The following is a 24,228-nucleotide window of genomic DNA, read 5'->3' on the forward strand; positions in this document are numbered from 1 at the left end:
CAGAACTGTATATATTCAGTAAAGATGTTCATTTATAACCATAGAATGAATGTTTCTGTTGTAAAACCTGCACTTGTAATGCTCTTTGTAGTAAACTTCCTACAGGCCCCGCCCCCATAGTGTAACCCCACCCCCAATAAGAATGTTGCTTTGTATATTCATCACCCTCACTAAGACTAATCAGCATGTAAATGGTTGCTTTTAAAGGGATTTTGTCATGGGAAAACCTTACGCTGCAAGTTAGAGTGAATTTAACCCCACTCCCTTTCTCTCCCTGCAGCCAATCAGCTGAACAGTGAGAACGTAAGAGGGTAGCAGGTCCCCGACACCTGCATTGCTAAAAACGCTCCCATGCCCCACCTAGTGGTAGATGTGGGAATGTCACAATAGTAAAAACCCATGTCCGGCTTGGGACTCCTCCAGATATCCCCCCCCCCTCACCCCCAGCAGCTGATCAGCAGAACAATGGGAAGGGAGCAAGATAGCAGCTCCCAGTAGGTATCAGAATAGCACTCAATAGTAAGAAATCCAAGTCCGGCTTGGGACTCCTCCAGTTACATGGGATTAGGAGAAACAATAGGTTAGCTGAAAGCAGTTCTAATGTGTAGCGCTGGCTGAAAGCTCAGACTCAGGCACACTTTACTGCTGCGCTGCAAGTCTGAGTGGTATTACCCCCTCCCCCTACAAATAAAACATTTTGGGATTGTTGGATCAGATAGTTATATATTAGCAATCGGCATTTCTGTCTTTATACAAAGTTTGGGGCTCCTACACTGTAAAAACCTTCTAGACAAATAGTAAAAGAGCTGTAACACTTACCTACACTCTCCCTACTAACTGTATCCCACTCAGTACCCCCCCTGTGCCCCTTAGGCAGAGGCAGTATGTAAATGTGTCTCTCCCATGCACTTATTACAAGAACAAGGCTTCACACATCAGCTGGGATTCTCATTGGATGATTTCATGCATTTTAATGAAGCTTCTGGCCCTGGGAAAGTTTTATTGGGCAATATTGCTTTAAGAATACAACCCTGATGTTACTGGATTACAGCTCCCAGCATGCCTCACCCTTCATTATATGTTAAATTGTTCTGGGATTTGTAGTCCAGGCTCCATGGCTGGTCAGAAGAATAGGGACTTGGCTCCTCCCCTCCTACAGTGGCAGTGATGCTAAATACCCACAAAGCCATACTAAAGCGTTGTACTTAGGGGCACTAATGTTCTAATATAATCACTAGGAGTTACTGGCTTGGGTATATCTGTGCGGGGGGGGGGCAGTATAACTGTTGGACTAATGGCCAATGCCGTGCTATGTGTAAATATCAGCAACAACTGCACCACCCATTAACTACTCACTATGATTGCTATAACTGAAAACCTACAATATAAGAGAAATTCTTCAAAAAAGGAAAACTCAAGTCTATCATTGTACAGAGATGTAGGGCTCCTACACAGTAAGAACCTGCTGGACAAATAGTAAAAGAGCTGTAACACTTACCTACACTCTCCCTACTAACTGTATCCTACTCAGTACCCCCCTGTGCCCCTTAGGGAGAGGCAGTCACATGATTCCCCCCCCAGAACTCACAGTACAGGTATAAGCTGAACTACATACAGTATGGGCTCTGAAACCCTTTAATAAAGTGATAAAATAAAATATACGATCAATAAGCAGAACAGAGAATTTTGATTGGTGCTGAGTTTCCGATATGTAAATTACTCTCACCATTTCTTTCATATTCTAGAGCAGTGAGATATATGCTCAGTAGAATTCTCATTGGGGAATTTCCTTGCATCTATAATTACATATTTTGGCAACTTCTATAGCAACACTAGGGGGCGCAGTGGGGCAGCGTTATGGTTTGGTTTATATCCCCTAAAACAGTGGTCCCCAACCTTTTTTGCACCACGGACCGGTTTCAAGCAAGACAATTTTTCCAAGGACCAGGGGTGGGGGTGGTGCAAATAGTACATAGTATATAATTGAATTATTACATGTATAATGTAAATATAATTATTACATTTTATATTATGCACTTTATTTTTATTATTATTACATTATAAAATATGATACAGTTCATCATAATACAAAATCAGTGGGAGACCTGAGCTTGTTTCCCTGCAACTAGATGTGCCCAGCCCACTCACTCTTCTTACTCCCACCTAAGTGGTGACATCCTCTGCTGCTTAGTATGGAGCTTTAAAGGACAACTAAAGCCTAAAAAAGAATATGGCTAGAAATGTTTAGTTATGTGTTTTGGGCCCCTGTACCAGCCCAAAGTCACCAAAGCTCTATAGAAATAAAGCCCCATGCCCCTGAAGATGCCCCCAGTAGCTCTCCATCTTTTGCCTTGCCCAACTACTGCACATGCTCAGTCTGCTTTTGGCTGATGTCAGTGACCTGAGCTTAGGGATCGACTCACAATATTTTTCTTTCCCCTGCCAGCTTGGTCTGGTCACTATTAAACATGCATACTAGCCAACCAATCACAGTCCTGTCTGGCTGCTCTCTAAAAAACTAAAGGCCTTTTGAGCTTGGGGCGAGACTTTAGCTGAATCCTTAGTGGGGCTACTGAGCTGTGTAACAAATATAAGTTACAAAGGTTGGAAACAGAGGCAGAAGCTGTGACAAAAGTTCCAGTCACTTTGCTGTTACAAACAGCCCCTCTGGGAATAAACTGCCCCATTGGGAAGGTTTCTCTGTATGTAACACAGTGACTGTATCTGCCCATTACACTCCCCCCATGGCTAAGACACATAATATTATTCATCTTAGAACTTTAGCACAAAACAGACCAATAACTTCTCACAAAGTGTTTATGAAGCAGTTGCATGGGGGTTTGTGTGCATTACACACGGGGAGAGGCCAAACTGTGCCAGTAGGTGTATAGGCAGAACAACATGAGATGTACAGGGGAACCTCTGCACAAACACTATGTTCCTTCCCAGGATGCAAAGTGACTGACACTGAGCTCAGAGTTTGTGTCTCACTATTATAAACAGGCTGTGTATGGCACCCCCAGTCTGTATGGAACCCCCAGTCTGTATGGAACCCCCAGTCTGCTCAGCAACCCTTTGCTTTGGTCAGTGTAATATGAGTATAAGAGATAGTCATTTATAGAAAGATAGAATTCAGAATGTGTTTATATTAGAAAAAGCCCCAATTATCTTCTGAGCTGATATTTTGGGGGATGGGGATATGGGAATATTTGGGAGTTTGTTGTAAACAAGTTATGTCTAAATACTGAGCTAAAGCTTGTTTGTATTGGTAGCCTGTAATAAACTGTGTATAATAGGGCAGCACTAGTTTATATGTACCTGTACCCATGATGCACCTGTGTTTCTGTGCCAATGGGGTCATTTGTAGGTTCCACCTAGTTCTCCATGGAGGAAAAAAATATATACACAAAAGCACTGACCAATGAGAATGCTGATTAGATTCCCAGCACCATATCAGCCGTTTTGATATTATCTTACATATAGAGATAATGATGTCATTTTTCCCGTCATTATATGGCACAGGAATCAGACATGGGGATAAAGGGACAGACTTGTTCAGTGCTGGGAAACTGTGCTTATTGCTCCCAACTCCAATTGCAGGAACAGAGAACAGGGAGCCGGATTTACTCACATCAGCTGGGATTCTCATTGGGGGATTTCTTGCATTTTAATGCAGTTTTATTGGGCAATATTGCTTTAAGAATACAGCCCTGATGTTGCTGGACTACAGCTCCCAGCATGCCTCACCCTTCATTATATGTGAAATTGTTCTGGGATTTGTAGTCCGGCAACAACGTCTAGTTGGGCAGTGCAGCAGGATTTAGTTCCCCTTGAAGACAATAAGGACTCCATGTCCCACTTCTTCCTTCTCCACTTTGGCTCACACTAGCGTGGGACAGCTCCTACCCGTGCCACTAGGCCAGTCCGACCACAAAATGGCCACCCCTTGAGCTCACCAACGAGGCTCCATGCCTGGTCAGAAGAATAGGAACTTGGCTCCTCCCCTTCTACAGTGCCAGTGATGGTAAATACCCACAAAGCCATACTAACATGTTGTACTTAGGGGCACTAATGTTCTAATATAATCACTAAGAGTCACAGTATAACTGTTGAATAAAGGCTAATGCCAGGCTATGTGTAAATATCAGGAACAACTGCACCACCCATTAACTACTCACTGTGATTCCTATAACCTAGAATATAAATAAAATACTTAAAAAAAAACCTCAATTCTATTATTGTACATAGACATGGGGCTCCTACACAGTAAGAACCTGCTGGACAAATAGTAAAAGAGCTGTAACACTTACCTACACTCTCCCTACTAACTGTATCCCACTCAGTACCCCCCTGTGCAAATTAGGGAGAGGCAGTCACGTTTCCCCCCCAGACCTGCCCCAATGGATCCCCCACTCACAGTACAGGTATAAGCTGAACTACATACAGTATGGGCTCTGAAACCCTTTAATAAAATATACGATCAAAACGTAGAGGATTTTAATTGGTGCTGAGTTTCCAATATGTAAATTAGTCTCACCATTTCTTTCATATTCTAGAGCAGTGAGATATATGCTCAGTAGAATTCTCATTGGGGAATTACTTGCATCTATTATTACGGTTTTTGGCAACTTCTATAGCAACACTAGGGGGCGCAGTGGGGCAGCGTTATGTTTGGGTTTATATCCCCTAAATATTTTTCACCACTGTTGACTACAAACCCCCCCAAAACACCTTGCCATAGACTAACATTTCACTTATACCTTTTGGGCTTAATCACAGGAAATTGCCCCCCTGCATAATATCCTGCAATTAAACCAGATTGCTGTGAGTAATAGGTTTTAATCACAGTGACCCTAATTCTATTGCCCCTTAGGGAGAGGCAGTCACATGAACCCCCAGTTACAGTACAGATATAGGCTAAACTACATACACATTATAGGCTCCAAAACCCTTAAATAAAGTTATTAGAACATATTATCAATGTGCAGAACACAGGATTCTGATTGGTACTTAAAGATTAAGTATGTAAATTCCAACTTACATTTATATCATTAACAAAAAATTATATTTTCACCTTCATATACAATTTGGGGATCCTACACAGTAAAAACCTGCTGGACAAATAGTAAAAGAGCTGTAACACTTACCTACACTCTCCCTACTAACTGTATCCCACTCAGTACCCCCCTGTGCCCCTTAGGGAGAGGCAGTATGTAAATTAGTATGTAAATGTGTCTCTCCCATGAACTGATCACAAAAACAAGTCTTGCACCAATGAGGTCCAATCAGACAGGATTGTGCCCGCCCTTCCTCCTTACAGTCATTTGATGATTAGTATTCGTGAAAGTGATTAAACTACAAAGCAGCGTTCTTATTGGTTGTGGGGTTTCTCCAGGGATCCCCAACCAGTGACTCAGGGCAACATGTTGCTCCCAGTAGCCTCAAAGCAGGCGCTTATTTTTTAATTTCTATGTTGGAGGCAAATTTCGGAGGCATAAAGACTAAAACAGAGTCCCCTGTAGTCTGCCAGTCCGCATTCTGCTAACAAATAACCAATCACAGCCCTTATTGGTCGCCTCCTGGAAGCTTTTACATGCTTGTCTTCCTCTTTAGTTTTAAATGTTTGTCACAGGTAAAAACTGTTTGGGGACCTTTGGGTTATTCTGTGTGACAGGAGGTTTGTATCAGGGAAACAGGGAACACTCCATCTTGCAGCGCAGCAGTAAAGTGTGCCTGAGTCTGAGCTTTCAGAAGGAGCCAGCGCTACACATTAGAACTGCTTTCAGCTAACCTATTGTTTCTCCTACTCCCATGTAACTGGAGGAGTCCCAAGCCGGACTTGGGTTTCTCACTATTGAGTGCTATTCTGATACCTACTGGGAGCTGCTATCTTGCTCCCTTCCCATTGTTCTGCTGATCGGCTGCTGGGGGGGAGGAGGGGATATCACTCTAACTTGCAGCGCAGCAGTAAAGTGTGCCTGAGTCTGAGCTTTCAGCCAGCGCTACACATTAGAACTGCTTTCAGCTAACCTATTGTTTCTCCTACTCCCATGTAACTGGAGGAGTCCCAAGCCGGACTTGGATTTCTTACTATTGAGTGCTATTCTGATACCTACTGGGAGCTGCTATCTTGCTCCCTTCCCATTGTTCTGCTGATCGGCTGCTGGGGGGAGGGGATGTCCTTAAACATTGCACAGTGATGTTTTTTTTTTACAATATAACTGTTAGAAAAACTGTGTGGAGCCAACAACAGCCAATCAGATTTCATTCAACAACCTCACATTTTCCAAACCAACATGAAGTTTGTTCTCAACCTTTCTAGGTACATAGTAGCATCTACATTTCTGTTTTTATATACAATTTGGGGCTCCTACACAGTAAGAACCTGCTGGACAAATAGTAAAAGAGCTGTAACACTTACCTACACTCTCCCTACTAACTGTATCCCACTCAGTACCCCCTGTGCCCCTTAGGGAGAGGCAGTATGTAGATTAGTATGTAAATATGTCTCTCCCATGCACTTATTACAAGAACAAGGCTTCACACTTCAGCTGGGATTCTCATTGGAGGATTTCATGCATTTTAATGAAGCTTCTGGCCCTGGGAAAGTTTTATTGGGCAATATTGCTTTAAGAATACAACCCTGATGTTGCTAAACTACAGCTCCCAGCATGCCTCACCCTTCATTATATGTGAAATTGTTCTGGGATTTGTAGTCCGGCAACAACGTTATGTTGAGCAGTGCAGCAGGGTTTAGTTCCCCTTGAAGACAATAAGGACTTCATGTCCCTCTTCTTCCTTGTCCACTTTGGCTCACACTAGCGTGGGACAGCCCCTACCCGTGCCACTAGGCCAGTCCGACCGCAAAATGGCCACTCCTTGAGCTCACCAATCAGGCTCCATGCCTGGTTAGAAGAATAGGAACTTGGCTCCTCCCCTCCTTCAGTGCCAGTGATGGTAAATACCAGAAAAGCCTGTGCAGTCATATAATTCCACTTTATATCTTTATATGGGATACAGTTAGTAGGGAGAGTGTAGGTAAGTGTTACAGCTCTTTTACTATTTGTCCAGCAGGTTCTTACTGTGTAGGAGCCCAACGTGTGTATAAAGACAGAACTGTATATATTCAGTAAAGATGTTCATTTATAACCATAGAATGAATGTTTCTGTTGTAAAACCTGCACTTGTAATGCTCCTTGTAGTAACCTTCCTACAGGCCCCGCCCCCCATAGTGTAACCACACCCCCAATCAGAATGTTGCTTTGTACATTCGTCGCTCTCGCCAAGACTAATCAGCATGTGATTGGTTGCTTTTTTAAAGGGATTCTGTCATGGGAAAACATTTTTTTTCCATTTGTATCAGTAGCATTGCTCCAGCAGAATTATGCACTTAAATCTGCAGCCAATCAGCTGAACAATGAAAAGGGGTAGCAGTTCCCCGACACCTGCATTGCTAAAAACGCTCCCATGCCCCACCTAGTGGTAAATGTGGGAATATCACTCAATAGTAAAATTCCAAGTCCGGCTTGGGACTCCTCCAGTTACATGAGAGTAGGAGAAACAATAGGTTAGCTGAAAGCAGTTCTAATGTGTAGCGCTGGCTGAAAGCTCAGACTCAGGCACACTTTACTGCTGCGCTGCAAGTTGGAGTGATATCCCCCCCTCTCAGCCCCAGCAGCCGATCAGCAGAACAATGGGAAGGGAGCAAGATAGCAGCTCCCAGTAGGTATCAGAATAGCACTCAATAGTAAGAAATCCAAGTCCGGCTTGGGACTCCTCCAGTTACATGGGAGTAGGAGAAACAATAGGTTAGCTGAAAGCAGTTCTAATGTGTAGCGCTGGCTGAAAGCTCAGACTCAGGCACACTTTACTGCTGCGCTGCAAGTTGGAGTGATGTCCCCCACCTTCCCCTACAAATAATTCATTTTTCTAGACACTATATGTTGGATTTTATAGTTATATATTAACAATCAGGTAACCAGCATTTCTGTCCTTATACAAAGTTTGGGCTCCTACACAGTAAGAACCTGCTGGACAAATAGTAAAAGAGCTGTAACACTTACCTACACTCTCCCTACTAACTGTATCCCACTCAGTACCCCCCTGTGCAGCTTAGGGAGAGGCAGTATGTAAATTAGTATGTAAATGTGCCTCTGATTACAAATTCCCAATTTGAATTCATTTTCTAGTTTAGGCAGTTTCAGAGATATCAGCAGTTTTATACAGCTGGTGTCAGGCTTTTAGCTCAACAGCTAAAACAGGGAGATTTGTAGTCAGCATTATAAAAAAAAAAAAAAAAAAAAAAATACCACTGTTGGCTACAAACCTCCCCTAAAATGCCTTTCCATACCTTAAAGGACAACTAAAGCCTAAAAAAGAATATGGCTAGAAATATTAAGCTATGTGTTTTGGGCCCTTGTACCAGCCCAAAGCCACCAACGCTCTATAGAAATAAAGCCCCATGCCCCTGAAGATGCCCACAGTAGCTCTCCATCTTTTGCCCAACTACTGCACATGCTCAGTCTGCTCTTGGCTGATGTCAGTGACCTGAGCTTAGGGATCAACTCACAATATTCTTCTTTCCCCTGCCTGCTTGGTCTGGTCATTATTAAACAGTCATACAGGCCAACCAATCACAGTCCAGTCCTGCTCTGGCACTTTGAGCTTGGGGAGAGACTTAAGCTGAGTCCTTATTGTGTGTCTTCTCTTTCCCCCTTGTAATGATCCCAAATACTGAGCTGTGTAACAAATATAAGTTACAGAGGTTGGAAACAGAGGCAGAAGCTGAGACAAAAGTTTCAGTCACTTTGCTGTTACAAACAGCCCCTCTGGGAATAAACTGCCCCATTGGCTAAGGTACAGAATATTACTAGCTTTAACACTGGGGCTCACATTTTAATTTTTTTATAATTTTATATACAACCCCATAACAGACAAACAACTTCTTGCAAAGTGTTTATGAAGCAGTTGCATGGGGGTGTGTGCGCATTACACACGGGGAGAGGCCAAACTGTGCCAGTAGGTGTATTGGGGCCGGTGGGGGTTTAGGGGCCGGCGGGGGTATAGGGGCCGGCGGGGGTATAGGGGCCGGCGGGGGTATAGGGGCCGGTAGGTGTATAGGCAGAACAACATGATATGTACAGGGGAACCTCTGCACAAACACTACGTTCCTTCCCAGGCATGCTGATTTGCATATGCAAAGTGACTGACACTGAGCTCAGAGTTTGGGCTCTCCCTATAATAAAAAGGCTGTGTATGGAACCCCCAGTCTGTATGGCACCCCCAGTCTGCTCAGCAGATCTTTGCTTTGTTCAGTGTAATAGAAAGTTATTTGTAGAAGAAAAGAGTTCACAATGTGTTTTGTATAGGAAAAACCACAATTATCTTCTGAGCTGATATTTTGGGGGATGGGGATATGGGAATATTTGGGAGTTTTTCGTAAACAAGTTATGTCTAAATACTGAGCTAAAGCTTGTTTGTATTGATATCCTGTAATACAATGTGTATAATAGGGCAGCACTAGTTTATATGTACCTGTACCCATGATGCACCTGTGTCTCTCTGCCAATGGGATCATTTGTAGGTTCCACCTAGTTCTCTATGGAGGTTGAAGAAAAAAATATATACACAAGAGCATCGACCAATGAGAATGCTGATTAGATTCCCAGCACTGTGTCAGCCATTTTGATATTATCTTACATATAGAGATAATGATGGCATTTTCCCCTCATTATATGGCACAGGAATCAGACATGGGGATAAAGGGACAGACTTGTTCAGTGCTGGGAAACTGTGCTTATTGCTCCCAACTCCAATTGCAGGAACAGAGAACAGGGAGCCGGATTTACTCACATCAGCTGGGATTCTCATTGGGGGATTCTTTTGCATATTTATGCAGCCACTGGCTTTGTGCTGTTGTTTTGATAATTTACTACATTCCCTAAGCTCCGCCTCCCAACAGCAGCCCAGAGCAAACTGAGCATGTGCAGGAGCCAGATCTTATAAAAGATGATCTAACAAAGTAACAAGATGGCAGCCCCCTGTGGACAACCTTGAAAGCATAAATCATTACTTTAATTAGGCTTCTCAGCCTCTGGGCTTGGGCAGTAAGTTCAGAATGTTTATGTTCAGTATATAAACACAGCATTTCTACTGATATTCTATTTTAGGCTTTAGTTCTTTTTTTAACACACCCACTAAAAACACCCAGTTCTACCTTTATACACAAGTGTGGGGGCTCCTACACAGTAAGAACATACCGCTGTAACACCTACCTACACTCTCCCTACTAACTGTATCCCACTCAGTACCCCCCTGTGCCCCTTAGGGAGAGGCAGTATGTAAATCAGTATGTAGATCAGTATGTAGATTTGTCTCTCCTGCTTACTCATCACAAGTCCTCTGAATGGGAAACTACCCAACCGTAAAGCTGTCCCACTGCGCCCCCTAGATCTCTATAAAAAGTTAATGAAAAAAACGTAATTAGACATGGAAACCAATTAACAGATGAGAATTCTACTTACATTTCAGAAAGAAATATATATATAGATATATAGATACATTCTTATTGAAAAACTACATTTCAGTTCTGGGGGTCGTGGGTAAAGGGGCTCGCCCTAGCCGTTGCTTGATGGTTCCCAGTGACCCTTGCACCTAAGTGCCTCTTGGCCCAGGGTCGTGGGTAAAGGGGCTCGCCCTAGCCGTTGCGTGAAGGTTCCCAATGACCCTTGCACCTAAATGCCTTTTGGCCTGGGGGTCGTGGGTAAAGGGGCTCGCCCTAGCCGGTGCGTGAAGGTTCCCAATGACCCTTGCACCCAAATGCCTTTTGGCCTGGGGGTCGTGGGTAAAGGAGCTCGCCCTAGACGTTGCGTGAAGGTTCCCAATGACCCTTGCACCTAAATGCCTTTTGGCCTGGGGGTCGTGGGTAAAGGGGCTCGCCCTAGCCGTTGCGTGAAGGTTCCCAATGACCCTTGCACCCAAGTGCCTTTTGGCCTGGGGGTCGTGGGTAAAGGGGCTCTCTCTAGACGTTGCGTGAAGGTTCCCAATGACCCTTGCACCTAAATGCCTTTTGGCCTGGGGGTCGTGGGTAAAGGGGCTCGCCCTAGCCGTTGCATGAAGGTTCTCAGTGACCCTTGCACCTAAGTGCCTTTTGACCTGGGGGTCGTGGGTAAAGGGGCTAGCCCTAGCCCTAGCCCTAGCCCTAGCCCTAGCCCTAGCCCTAGCCCTAGCCATTGCGTGAAGGTTCCCAGTGACCCTTGCACCCAAGTGCCTTTTGGCCTGGGGGTCGTGGGTAAAGGGGCTCGCCCTAGCAATTGCGTGAAGGTTCCCAGTGACCCTTGCACCCAAGTGCCTTTTGGCCTGGGGGTCGTGGGTAAAGGGGCTCGCCCTAGCCGTTGCATGAAGGTTCTCAGTGACCCTTGCACCCAAGTGCCTTTTGGCCTGGGGGTCGTGGGTAAAGGGGCTCGCCCTAGCAATTGCGTGAAGGTTCCCAGTGACCCTTGCACCCAAGTGCCTTTTGGCCTGGGGGTCGTGGGTAAAGGGGCTCGCCCTAGCAATTGCGTGAAGGTTCTCAGTGACCCTTGCACCCAAGTGCCTTTTGACCTGGGGGTCGTGGGTAAAGGGGCTCGCCCTCGCCCTCGCCCTAGCCATTGCGTGAAGGTTCCCAGTGACCCTTGCACCCAAGTGCCTTTTGGCCTGGGGGTCGTGGGTAAAGGGGCCCGCCCTAGCCGTTGCGTGAAGGTTCCCATTGGTTGACCCTTGCACCTAAGTGCTTTTTGGCCTGGGGGTTGTGGGTAAAGGGGCCCGTCCTAGCCGTTGCGTGAAGGTTCCCATTGGTTGACCCTTGCACCTAAGTGCTTTTTGGCCTGGGGGTTGTGGGTAAAGGGGCCCGCCCTAGCCGTTGCGTGAAGGTTCCCATTGGTTGACCCTTGCACCTAAGTGCTTTTTGGCCTGGGGGTTGTGGGTAAAGGGGCTCGCCCTAGCCGTTGCGTGAAGGTTCCCAGCATCTTGCATCTATAATTACACATTTTGCCAACCTCTATAGTAAAACTAGGGGACACAGTGGGTCATCATCATGATCGGGCTTACACCCCTAAAAAAATTTTCACCACTGTTGACTACAAACCTCCCCTAAACTGCCTTGCCCATAGACTAACATTTTACTTGCGGCTTTTGGGTTTAATCACAGGAAATTGCCCACCTGCATAATATCCTGCAATTAAACCAGATTGCTGTGAGTAATAGGTTTTAATCACAGTGACCCTAATTTTTTTGCCCTTTAGGGAGAGGCAGTCACATGACCCCCCAGTTACAGTACAGATATAGGCTAAACTACATACACATTATAGGCTCCAAAACTCTCAAATAAAGTTATTAGAACATATGATCAATGTGCAGAACACAGGATTCTGATTGGTATTAACAGTTTAAGTATGCAAATTCCAACTTAAATTAATATCCTTAACAAAAAATGTATTTCTACCTTTACACACAATTTGCGGTCGGACTGGCCTAGTGGCACGGGTAGGAGCTGCCCCACGTTAGTGTGAGCCAAAGCGGAGCAGAAGGAAGTAGACGTTACTCAGCTGTTGCCGGACTACAAATCCCAGAATAATGTAACATATAATGAAGGGTGAGGCATGCTGGGAGCTGTAGTCCAGTAACATCAGGGCTGTATTCTTAAAGCAATATTGCCCAATAAAACTTTCCCCCAAATCTCCATTAAAATGCAAGAAATCCTCCAATGAGAATACCAGAATAAGTGCATGGGAGAGACACATTTACATACTAATTTACATACTGCCTCTCCCTAAGGGGCACAGGGGGGTACTGAGTGGGATACAGTTAGTAGGGAGAGTGTAGGTAAGTGTTACAGCTCTTTTACTATTTGTCCAGCAGGTTCTTACTGTGTAGGAGCCCAACGTGTGTATAAAGACAGAACTGTATATATTCAGTAAAAAAAACATGGGAGTAGGAGAAACAATAGGTTAGCTGAAAGCAGTTCTAATGTGTAGCGCTGGCTGAAAGCTCAGACTCAGGCACACTTTACTGCTGCGCTGCAAGTTGGAGTGATATTCCCCCCCCCCTCACCCCCAGCAGCCAATCAGCAGAACAATGGGAAGGGAGCAAGATAGCAGCTCCCAGTAGGTATCAGAATAGCACTCAATAGTAAGAAATCCAAGTCCGGCTTGGGACTCCTCCAGTTACATGGGAGTAGGAGAAACAATAGGTTAGCTGAAAGCAGTTCTAATGTGTAGCGCTGGCTGAAAGCTCAGACTCAGGCACACTTTACTGCTGCGCTGCAAGTTGGAGTGGTACCCCCCCATCACCTATAAATAAAACATTTTGGGATTGTTGGATCATATAGTTATATATCTGGCAATCTGCATTTCTGTCCTTATACAAAGTTTGGGGCTCCTACACAGTAAGAACCTGCTGGACAAATAGTAAAAGAGCTGTAACACTTACCTACACTCTCCCTACTAACTGTATCCCACTCAGTACCCCCCTGTGCCCCTTAGGGAGAGGCAGTATGTAAATTACTATGTAAATGTGTCTCTCCCATGAACTGATCACAAAAACAAGTCTTGAACCAATGAGGTCCAATCAGACAGGATTGTGCCCGCCCTTCCTCCTTACAGTCATTTGATGATTAGTTTTCGCGAGGGTGATGAAAATACAAAGCAGCGTTCTTATTGGTGGTGGGGTTTCTCCAGGGATCCCCAACCAGTGACTCAGGGCAACATGTTACTCCCAGTAGCCTCAAATCAGGCGCTTATTTTTGAATTTCTTTGTTGGAGGCAAATTTCGGAGGCATAAAGACCAAACCAGAGTCCCCTGTAGTGTGCCAGTCCGCATTCTGCTAACAAATAACCAATCACAGCCCTTATTGGTCGCCTCCATGAAGCTTTTACATGCTTGTCTTCCTCTTCTTACTTTTTTAGTTTTAAATGTTTGTCACAGGTAAAAACTGTTTGGGGACCTTTGGGTTATTCGGTGTGACAGGAGGTTTGTATCAGGAAAACAGGGAACCTTCACACTACGGCTAGGGCGAGCCCCTTTACCCACAACCCCCAGGTCAAAAGGCACTTAGGTGCAAGGGTCGCTGGGAACCTTCACGCTACGGCTAGGGCGAGCCCCTTTACCCACGACCCCCAGGCCAAAAGGCACTTAGGTGCAAGGGTCGCTGGGAACCTTCACGCTACGGCTAGGGCGAGCCCCTTTACCCACGACCCCCAGGCCAAAAGGCACTTAGGTGAAAGGGTCGCTGGGAACCTTCACACAACGGCTAGGGCGAGCCCCTTTACCCACAACCCCCAGGCCAAAAGGCACTTAGGTGCAAGGGTCACTGGGAACCTTCACGCTACGGCTAGGGCGAGCCCCTTTACCCACGACCCCCAGGCCAAAAGGCACTTAGGTGCAAGGGTCACTGGGAACCTTCACGCTACGGCTAGGGCGAGCCCCTTTACCCACGACCCCCAGGCCAAAAGGCACTTAGGTGCAAGGGTCACTGGGAACCTTCACGCTACGGCTAGGGCGAGCCCCTTTACCCACGACCCCCAGGCCAAAAGGCACTTAGGTGCAAGGGTCACTGGGAACCTTCACGCTACGGCTAGGGCGAGCCCCTTTACCCACGACCCCCAGGCCAAAAGGCACTTAGGTGCAAGGGTCACTGGGAACCTTCACGCTACGGCTAGGGCGAGCCCCTTTACCCACGACCCCCAGGCCAAAAGGCACTTAGGTGCAAGGGTCACTGGGAACCTTCACGCTACGGCTAGGGCGAGCCCCTTTACCCACGACCCCCAGGCCAAAAGGCACTTAGGTGCAAGGGTCACTGGGAACCTTCACGCTACGGCTAGGGCGAGCCCCTTTACCCACGACCCCCAGGCCAACGTGGGTATGGATGGCTACAGAAACTGCGCTTATACCCACACTCATTCTTAGAAAAGCATGCTGAGCAATTTTACATTACATTTTTCCAAGATTTACTTATCCTTTGAGGGAGTGTACCCAAAAATTTACTGAATTTACATGTAGGTGTGCGACCAAGGCATGGTGAGACTAATTCACATATTGGAAACTCAGCACCAATCAAAATCTTCTGTGACTGCCTCTCCCTAAGGGGCACAGGGGGGTACTGTGTGGGATACAGTTAGTAGGGAGAGTGTAGGTAAGTGTTACAGCTCTTTTACTATTTGTCCAGCAGGTTCTTACTGTGTAGGAGCCCAACGTGTGTATAAAGGTAGAACTGGGTGTTTTTAGTAAGAATGGTTAATGTCTCCTAACAAGGAAATCCAACTAAATCTGCCTAAGAAGCTGTTGGCCAACCTTAGGTCAGGTGTCAGTTGTGTAGGCCTATCAGGGATCCCCATACATTTAGCCACTAAATGTGCCTAAAGGACCTAAATTGGCAGCTTATATCTGCCCGTGTATGGCCACCTTTAGCAGTAAGTGAGACAGGATTGCTGGAGTATAGGGCAGGTACATAATAGCAACAGAGTGAGGGGCAATCTGGATGTTTTAAGGGGGCACCCAAACATTTCCTCAGTTCCCATTACTTAATGTGGCAGGTATGTGCCCAACACATGGGTGAGACTGTTTTACATACGGAAAACTATCAACGCCCAATCAGAAACCCTCTATTCTGCATATTGATTATATACTCTCATCACTTTATTCAAGGGTTTTTGAGCCTATACTTTCTATGTAGTTTAGCATAGACCTGTAACTGAGAAGCCATTGGTGCAGAGCTGTTGGGAGACATCATGTGACTGCCTCTCCCTAAGGTGCACTGATATCAAAACTCCTAGTAATGAAGCTTACCCATAGGAATTGCAAAGGAAGGCAGTTACCCATGATCAAACTAGATATTCACTGCCAATATGTTTTGAGCACAATGATCTTAGTGTTAGTCCACCTTAGGGAGAGGCAGTCACATGGTTCCTCACATCAAGATCTGCCCCTATGGATCCCCAGATACAGTACAGGTATATGGAGAACACACAAGGACATACCAGGACTGGCTTGATCATGTAAAGTTGCAAAAAGAGAGGTATTTTCTGTAAAATTAAGATAGATGAATATTAAAAAGAATATATTTTCATTGTAATGTTAGTCTATGGAAAACAGCTAAAACTAGAGAGTGAATGCAAATTGAAAAAGATACTCTGAAGCCTTGTGATCAGTCCCGGGGAGAGATACATTTACATACTGATTTACATACTGCCTCTCCCTAAGGGGCACAGGGGGGGTACTGAGTGGGATACAGTTAGTAGGGAGAGTGTAGGTAAGTGTTACAGCTCTTTTACTATTTGTCCAGCGGGTTCTTACTGTGTAGGAGCCGCCCAACTGTGTATAAAGGTAGAAATACAATTTGTGGTTAAGGATATTAATGTAAGTTGGAATTTCCATGCTCAAACTGTTAGTACCAATCAGAATCCTGTGTTCTGCACATTGATAATATGTTCTAATAACTTTATTTGAGGGTTTTGGAGCCTGTAATGTGTATGTAGTTTAGCCTATATCTGTACTGTAACTGGGGGGTCATGTGACTGCCTCTCCCTAAGGGGCAATAGAACTAGGGTCACTGATAAAAACATATAAGAGCATAATTCTGCTGGAGCAATGCTACTCCCCAATGTCTTGGGGAGAGCGATGAATATACAAAGCAACATTCTTATTGGGGGTGGGGTTACACTATGGGGCGGGGCCTGTAGGAAGTTACTACAAAGAGCATTACAAGTGCAGGTTTTACAACAGAAACATTCATTCTATGGTTATAAATTAATATCTATACAGTTCTGTCTTTAAACACAAGTGGAGCTCCTACACAGTAAGAACCTACTGGACAAATAGTAAAAGAGCTGTAACACTTACCTACACTCTCCCTACTAACTGTATCCCACTCAGTACCCCCCTGTGCCGCTTAGGGAGAGGCAGTGTCTCCCACACAACTAGTTTTAGCTGTTTTTCAGATATTAGCAGTTTTATACAGCCGGTAAATGAATCCGGTGTCTGTTCAAGAAAAGACGTTCCTAGGATATCTGGGCTGGGGTCACATGGTCATTATTTTTTAAATAATATTTCTTCCAGGCATTTTTTATGGACGGTACAAAAGCTGCCCTCATACCCACACTCATGCTAAGGCGTTTTTACGCTGCGTATTTTCTAATTCTCTCGGCGGCTTAAAAAACGCACGATATCATCATCCATAGAAATAACTTGAAAAGACTCAAGGTTAACCACACAATGCGTAAATACACTAGAAAACGCCCTAGCACGGACTTTTCAAGCGTTGGCCGAAATACGCTGTTATTTGCGCAGCAAGCTATTACTGTGTATACAAAAAAGGCAGCTGCCAGACCTAGCGGAAATACGCGGCGGTTTTTTTTTTTTTTTTGTTTTTTTTTTTACTATTTTCGCACTATTAGCACCATGGGAAATGGGATTTGCTACATCACCAGTACTAGGCTGAAAAACGCCATAGTCAGGGGCTGTGTGGCTTGTGCGGCGTTTTTAGGCCGAGAAAATACGCAGCGTAAAAATGCCCCGTGTGGCATCAGCCTAAGAAAGGCACACTGAGCAATTTTTTTTCAAGGTTTACTTATCTTTAAAAATGCCAGTATACACCCAAGCCATGGTGCAACTAATTTACCTATTAAAAACTCAGCACCAATTAAACTTCTCTGTTCTGCGTTTGGATCATATTTTATATTTTATCACATTATTAAAGGGTTTCAGAGCCCATACTGTATGTAGTTCAGCTTATACCTGTACTGTGAGTGGGGGATCCATTGGGGCAGGTCTGGGGGGGAAACGTGACTGCCTCTCCCTAAGGGGCACAGGGGGGTACTGAGTGGGATACAGTTAGTAGGGAGAGTGTAGGTAAGTGTTACAGCTCTTTTACTATTTGTCCAGCAGGTTCTTACTGTGTAGGAGCCCCACATCTCTGTACAATGATAGATTCAAGTTTTTAAAAAAGGAAACATATTTTCTTCCATGTTCTAGGTTTTCTGATAATGTTTTGTTATAGGAAGCAGTGAGTAGTTAATGGGCAGATGTTCCTGATATTAACACATAGTCTGGCATTAGCCTTTAGTCCAACAGTTATACTGCCCCCCCCCCCCGCACTGATATACCCAAGCCAGTGACCCCTAGTGATTATATTAGAGCATTAGTGCCCCTAACTACAGCGCCTTACTATGGCTTTGTGGGTATTTAGCATCACTAGCACTGTAGGAGGGGAGGCGCAGCACAGCAGTAAAGTGTGCCTGAGTCTGAGCTTTCAGCCAGCACTGCACATTAGAACTGCTTTCAGCTAACCTATTGTTTCTCCTACTCCCATGTAACTGGAGGAGTCCCAAGCCGGACTTGGATTTCTTACTATTGAGTGCTATTCTGATACCTACTGGGAGCTGCTATCTTGCTCCCTTCCCATTGTTCTGCTGATCGGCTGCTGGGGGTGAGGGGGGGGGATATCACTCCATTTTGCAGCGCAGCAGTAAAGTGTGCCTGAGTCTGAGCTTTCAGCCAGCGCTACACATTAGAACTGCTTTCAGCTAACCTATTGTTTCTCCTACTCCCATGTAACTGGAGGAGTCCCAAGCCGGACTTGGATTTCTTACTATTGAGTGCTATTCTGATACCTACTGGGAGCTGCTATCTTGCTCCCTTCCCATTGTTCTGCTGGTCGGCTGCTGGGGGTGAGGGGGGGTATCACTCCATTTTGCAGCGCAGCAGTAAAGTGTGCCTGAGTCTGAGCTTTCAGCCAGCGCTACACATTAGAACTGCTTTCAGCTAACCTATTGTTTCTCCTACTCCCATGTAACTGGAGGAGTCCCAAGCCGGACTTGGATTTCTTACTATTGAGTGCTATTCTGATACCTACTGGGAGCTGCTATCTTGCTCATGACAGAATCCCTCTAAAAAAGCAACCAATTACATGCTGATTAGTCTTGGCGAGAGCGATGAATATACAAAGCAACATTCTTATTGGGGGTGGGGTTACACTATGGGGCGGGGCCTGTAGGAAGTTTACTACAAAGAGCATTACAAGTGCAGGTTTTACAACAGAAACATTCATTCTATGGTTATAAATGAACATCTTTACTGAATATATACAGTTCTGCCTTTATACACACGTTGGGCTCCTACACAGTAAGAACCTGCCGGACAAATAGTAAAATCTATCTACACCAATCACATTCCTTTAGTTTGCACACCAATATTTTTTGCACTGTATTATATTATTTGTTGGACTTTTCATTTCCAGTCCCTATAGGTTTTCCATATATCTGTACTGTGATTGGGGGATTCATTTGGGCAAATACAGGGGCCTGGGGGTCATGGGTAAAGGGGCTCGCCCTAGCCGTAGCGTGAAATTTCCCAGCGACCCTTGCACCTAAGTGCCTTTTGGCCTGGGGGTCGTGGGTAAAGGGGCTCGCCCTAGCCGTAGCGTGAAATTTCCCAGCGACCCTTGCACCTAAGTGCCTTTTGGCCTGGGGGTCGTGGGTAAAGGGGCTCGCCCTAGCCGTAGCGTGAAGGTTCCCAGTGACCCTTGCACCTAAGTGCCTTTCAACCTGGGGGTCGTGGGTAAAGGGGCTTGCCCTAGCCGTTGCGTGAAGGTTCCCAGTGACCCTTGCACCTAAGTGCCTTTTGGCCTGGGGGTCGTGGGTAAAGGGGCTCGCCCTAGCCGTAGCGTGAAGGTTCCCAGCAACCCTTGCACCTAAGTGCCTTTCGGCCTGGGGGCCGTGGGTAAAGGGGCTCGCCCTAGCCGTAGCGTGAAGGTTCCCAGCAACCCTTGCACCTAAGTGCCTTTCAGCCTGGGGGTCGTGGGTAAAGGGGCTCGCCCTAGCCGTTGCGTGAAGGTTCCCAGTGACCCTTGCACCTAAGTGCCTTTTGGCCTGGGGGTCGTGGGTAAAGGGGCTCGCCCTAGCCGTAGCGTGAAGGTTCCCAGCAACCCTTGCACCTAAGTGCCTTTCAGCCTGGGGGTCGTGGGTAAAGGGGCTCGCCCTAGCCGTAGCGTGAAGGTTCCCAGCAACCCTTGCACCTAAGTGCCTTTCAACCTGGGGGTCGTGGGTAAAGGGGCTTGCCCTAGCCGTTGCGTGAAGGTTCCCAGTGACCCTTGCACCTAAGTGCCTTTTGGCTTGGGGGTCGTGGGTAAAGGGGCTCGCCCTAGCCGTAGCGTGAAGGTTCCCAGCAACCCTTGCACCTAAGTGCCTTTCAGCCTGGGGGCCGTGGGTAAAGGGGCTCGCCCTAGCCGTAGCGTGAAGGTTCCCAGCAACCCTTGCACCTAAGTGCCTTTTGGCCTGGGGGTCGTGGGTAAAGGGGCTCGCCCTAGCCGTAGCGTGAAGGTTCCCAGCAACCCTTGCACCTAAGTGCCTTTCAGCCTGGGGGCCGTGGGTAAAGGGGCTCGCCCTAGCCGTTGCGTGAAGGTTCCCAGTGACCCTTGCACCTAAGTGCCTTTTGGCTTGGGGGTCGTGGGTAAAGGGGCTTGCCCTAGCCGTTGCGTGAAGGTTCCCAGTGACACTTGCACCTAAGTGCCTTTTGGCCTCGGGGTCGTGGGTAAAGGGGCCCGTCCTAGCCGTTGCGTGAAGGTTCCCAGTGACCCTTGCACCTAAGTGCCTTTTGGCCTGGGGGTCGTGGGTAAAGGGGCTCGCCCTAGCCGTAGCGTGAAGGTTCCCAGCAACCCTTGCACCTAAGTGCCTTTCAGCCTGGGGGTCGTGGGTAAAGGGGCTCGCCCTAGCCGTAGCGTGAAGGTTCCCAGCAACCCTTGCACCTAAGTGCCTTTCAGCCTGGGGGCCGTGGGTAAAGGGGCTCGCCCTAGCCGTAGCGTGAAGGTTCCCAGTGACCCTTGCACCTAAGTGCCTTTTGGCCTGGGGGTCGTGGGTAAAGGGGCTCGCCCTAGCCGTTGCGTGAAGGTTCCCAGTGACCCTTGCACCTAAGTGCCTTTTGGCCTGGGGGTCGTGGGTAAAGGGGCTCGCCCTAGCCGTTGCGTGAAGGTTCCCAGTGACCCTTGCACCTAAGTGCCTTTTGGCCTGGGGGTCGTGGGTAAAGGGGCTCTCTCTAGACGTTGCGTGAAGGTTCCCAGTGACCCTTGCACCTAAGTGCCTTTTGGCCTGGGGGTCGTGGGTAAAGGGGCTCGCCCTAGCCGTTGCGTGAAGGTTCCCAGTGACCCTTGCACCTAAGTGCCTTTTGGCCTGGGGGTCGTGGGTAAAGGGGCTCTCTCTAGACGTTGCGTGAAGGTTCCCAGTGACCCTTGCACCTAAGTGCCTTTTGGCCTGGGGGTCGTGGGTAAAGGGGCTCGCCCTAGCCGTAGCGTGAAGGTTCCCAGCAACCCTTGCACCTAAGTGCCTTTTGGCCTGGGGGTCGTGGGTAAAGGGGCTCGCCCTAGCCGTAGCGTGAAGGTTCCCAGCAACCCTTGCACCTAAGTGCCTTTTGGCCTGGGGGTCGTGGGTAAAGGGGCTCTCCCTAGCCGTTGCGTGAAGGTTCCCAGTGACCCTTGCACCTAAGTGCCTTTTGGCCTGGGGGTCGTGGGTAAAGGGGCTCTCTCTAGACGTTGCGTGAAGGTTCCCAGTGACCCTTGCACCTAAGTGCCTTTTGGCCTGGGGGTCGTGGGTAAAGGGGCTCGCCCTAGCCGTTGCGTGAAGGTTCCCAGTGACCCTTGCACCTAAGTGCCTTTTGGCCTGGGGGTCGTGGGTAAAGGGGCTCTCTCTAGACGTTGCGTGAAGGTTCCCAGTGACCCTTGCACCTAAGTGCCTTTTGGCCTGGGGGTCGTGGGTAAAGGGGCTCGCCCTAGCCGTAGCGTGAAGGTTCCCAGCAACCCTTGCACCTAAGTGCCTTTTGGCCTGGGGGTCGTGGGTAAAGGGGCTCGCCCTAGCCGTTGCGTGAAGGTTCCCAGTGACCCTTGCACCTAAGTGCTCTTCCCCAAACAGTTTTTACCTGTGACAAACATTTAAAACTAAAAAAGTAAGAAGAGGAAGACAAGCATGTAAACACTTCCAGGAGGCGACCAATAAGGGCTGTGATTGGTTATTTGTTAGCAGAATGCGGACTGGCACACTACAGGGGACTCTGGTTTGGTCTTTATGCCTCCGAAATTTGCCTCCAACATAGAAATTCAAAAATAAGCGCCTGCTTTGAGGCTACTGGGAGCAACATGTTGCCCTGAGTCACTGGTTGGGGATCCCTGGAGAAACCCCACAACCAATAAGAACGCTGCTTTGTAGTTTAATCACTTTCACGAATACTAATCATCAAATGACTGTAAGGAGGAAGGGCGGGCACAATCCTGTCTGATTGGACCTCATTGGTGCAAGACTTGTTTTTGTAATAAGTGCATGGGAGAGACACATTTACATACTGATTTACATACTGCCTCTCCCTAAGGGGCACAGGGGGTACTGAGTGGGATACAGTTAGTAGGGAGAGTGTAGGTAAGTGTTACAGCTCTTTTACTATTTGTCCAGCAGGTTCTTACTGTGTAGGAGCCCCAAACTGTGTGTAAGAACAGAGTCAGTGTCTTTCTGGCATTGTGATTTGTTATAAGAGTTAAGGATTATTTTATGCAGATTATTTATTTAAAGGGTAGGGAAGCCATAGAATGTCTTGCGAAGGATACATGGTCTCAGAAATCCCTCAAACTACAAACTGAATGCTTATTACTAGAGTGCCCCGGAGGCATTACAGATACACATCTACAATTCATAATCCCCTAATTTGCATATATACTTTTTACACAGTTTCATCTTATTTGTTGGGTTTTGGGCTTTAATTCCCAGTCATTGGGTCATTTTAATGTCTTATCAATGTAGTATCTCTCTGTTTGTGTACTAACTGGGGGGGGGCCCATGCAGGGGAAGTCATGTGACTGCCTCACCCTAAGCTGCACAGGGGAGTACTGAGTGGAATACAGAGAGTTATGTTGGGGGAAGGGTTTTTCTTTAGTTTTGTGGCAGAAGATAAGAGTTTTTTGAGAACCTTGCATTTTCCAAAATGGAGCTGGTTTCAAGATCACTAATGCCCCGGTGTAATTACAAAATGTTACTGTTGGGGGGTATAAGTTTGTGTTGGGGCAATTGTGTAAGAGGCTAATGTGGTACCATGCTTTGTAAATGATTTAATAAGCAAAATGCATGAGGTCCATCAGTTCTACCCCCTGTGGGGCGTATATAAAATACCCCGTGTGTTCTCTCCGTACAGGGGGGCTGCTGACCGGGAGGTACAAGTACGAGGATAAAGAGAAGGAACAGGCCTCGTGCAGATTTTTTGGAAACAGCTGGGCAGAAGTCTACAGGAACAGGTAGGTCCCCATCAGTGGCCTATACAGGGGGGCAACAGGGGTTGTTCTGTTTTGAGTTAACTTTTAGTATGATGTAGAGAGTGATATTCTGAAACAATTTGCAATTGGTCTTCATTATTTATTATTTGTGGTTTTTCAGTTATTTTACTATATGTTCAGCAGCTCTCCAGTTTGCAATTGTAGCTGTTATCAGGTTGCTAGGGTACAAATTACTATAGCAACCAGGGATTTGCAATGGTAAAGTTGCAATTAGAGACTAATATATCAATAGGAGAAAGTCATAAAAAGTAACAATAACAATAAAACTGGAGCCTCACAGAGCAATAGGGTTTGGCTGCCGGGGTCAGTGACCCCCATTTGAAAGCTGGAAAGTGTTGCTAGGGTCCAAATTACGTTAGCAACGGGGGAGTGGTTTGGATGAGGGACTGGTATATGAATAGGGGAGGGGCTGAATAGAAAGATAAGGAATAAAAAGTAACAATAACAGTAAAACTGGAGCCTCACAGAGCAATAGGGTTTGGCTGCCGGGGTCAGCGACCCCCATTTTAAAGCTGCAAAGAGTCAGAAGAAGAAGGGAAATAATTAACTATAAAAAAAAAATAATGAAGACCAATTGAAAAGTTGCTTAGAATAGGGCATTCTATAGCATACTGACAGTTACCCCTTTGAATGAAGACCAATTCTGTTGGAGGGGGGCTGGATACTAAGGTTTGGGCACAAGAGGGTCTTTTAATTGGACTTGTGATTCCTACTCAGATACTGGAAGAAACATCACTTTGATGCCATTGATCTGGTGCAGAACTCCCTGCAGGAGGCATACGGGTCAGAGAGGCCTAGCCTGACGTCTGCCGCTCTCCGATGGATGTACCACCACTCCAAACTGCAGGTACATATTCCCCCAATGTAGGATCTGTGCCACTGTGACAGAA

At 46.5% G+C, this 24,228-nt stretch overlaps 1 protein-coding gene and 14 non-coding genes across 15 annotated transcripts in view; 7 read left to right on the forward strand and 8 right to left on the reverse strand.

Moving 5' to 3' along the window:
• The window catches only part of akr7a2 (aldo-keto reductase family 7, member A2), a 59,958-nt gene that overhangs the window by 33,315 nt on the left and 2,415 nt on the right, over positions 1-24,228 (forward strand). Inside the window, 2 exon segments of the mRNA NM_001039732.1 lie at positions 23,200-23,299; positions 24,056-24,185. Coding sequence (NP_001034821.1) covers positions 23,200-23,299; positions 24,056-24,185 — 230 coding nt within the window.
• Positions 761-817, reverse strand: LOC116412489. The gene has a single exon (XR_004223737.1). It is a non-coding gene; the product is annotated as a U7 small nuclear RNA (small nuclear RNA).
• LOC116412487 lies at positions 1,440-1,496 on the reverse strand. The gene has a single exon (XR_004223735.1). It is a non-coding gene; the product is annotated as a U7 small nuclear RNA (small nuclear RNA).
• Positions 4,252-4,308, reverse strand: LOC116412478. The gene has a single exon (XR_004223726.1). It is a non-coding gene; the product is annotated as a U7 small nuclear RNA (small nuclear RNA).
• On the reverse strand, positions 5,089-5,145 carry LOC116412498. Its single transcript, XR_004223746.1, has one exon. It is a non-coding gene; the product is annotated as a U7 small nuclear RNA (small nuclear RNA).
• Positions 6,363-6,419, reverse strand: LOC116412479. The gene has a single exon (XR_004223727.1). It is a non-coding gene; the product is annotated as a U7 small nuclear RNA (small nuclear RNA).
• Positions 7,041-7,097, forward strand: LOC116412592. Its single transcript, XR_004223822.1, has one exon. It is a non-coding gene; the product is annotated as a U7 small nuclear RNA (small nuclear RNA).
• Positions 8,005-8,061, reverse strand: LOC116412593. The gene has a single exon (XR_004223823.1). It is a non-coding gene; the product is annotated as a U7 small nuclear RNA (small nuclear RNA).
• On the forward strand, positions 12,864-12,920 carry LOC116412594. The gene has a single exon (XR_004223824.1). It is a non-coding gene; the product is annotated as a U7 small nuclear RNA (small nuclear RNA).
• On the reverse strand, positions 13,409-13,465 carry LOC116412480. The gene has a single exon (XR_004223728.1). It is a non-coding gene; the product is annotated as a U7 small nuclear RNA (small nuclear RNA).
• Positions 15,172-15,228, forward strand: LOC116412595. Its single transcript, XR_004223825.1, has one exon. It is a non-coding gene; the product is annotated as a U7 small nuclear RNA (small nuclear RNA).
• On the forward strand, positions 16,288-16,344 carry LOC116412497. The gene has a single exon (XR_004223745.1). It is a non-coding gene; the product is annotated as a U7 small nuclear RNA (small nuclear RNA).
• LOC116412493 lies at positions 16,817-16,873 on the reverse strand. Its single transcript, XR_004223741.1, has one exon. It is a non-coding gene; the product is annotated as a U7 small nuclear RNA (small nuclear RNA).
• LOC116412481 lies at positions 17,886-17,942 on the forward strand. Its single transcript, XR_004223729.1, has one exon. It is a non-coding gene; the product is annotated as a U7 small nuclear RNA (small nuclear RNA).
• LOC116412482 lies at positions 22,436-22,492 on the forward strand. The gene has a single exon (XR_004223730.1). It is a non-coding gene; the product is annotated as a U7 small nuclear RNA (small nuclear RNA).

The sequence above is a fragment of the Xenopus tropicalis genome, chromosome 7 (assembly GCF_000004195.4).
Source record: "Xenopus tropicalis strain Nigerian chromosome 7, UCB_Xtro_10.0, whole genome shotgun sequence".
Classification (NCBI taxonomy): Eukaryota; Metazoa; Chordata; class Amphibia; order Anura; family Pipidae; genus Xenopus; species Xenopus tropicalis.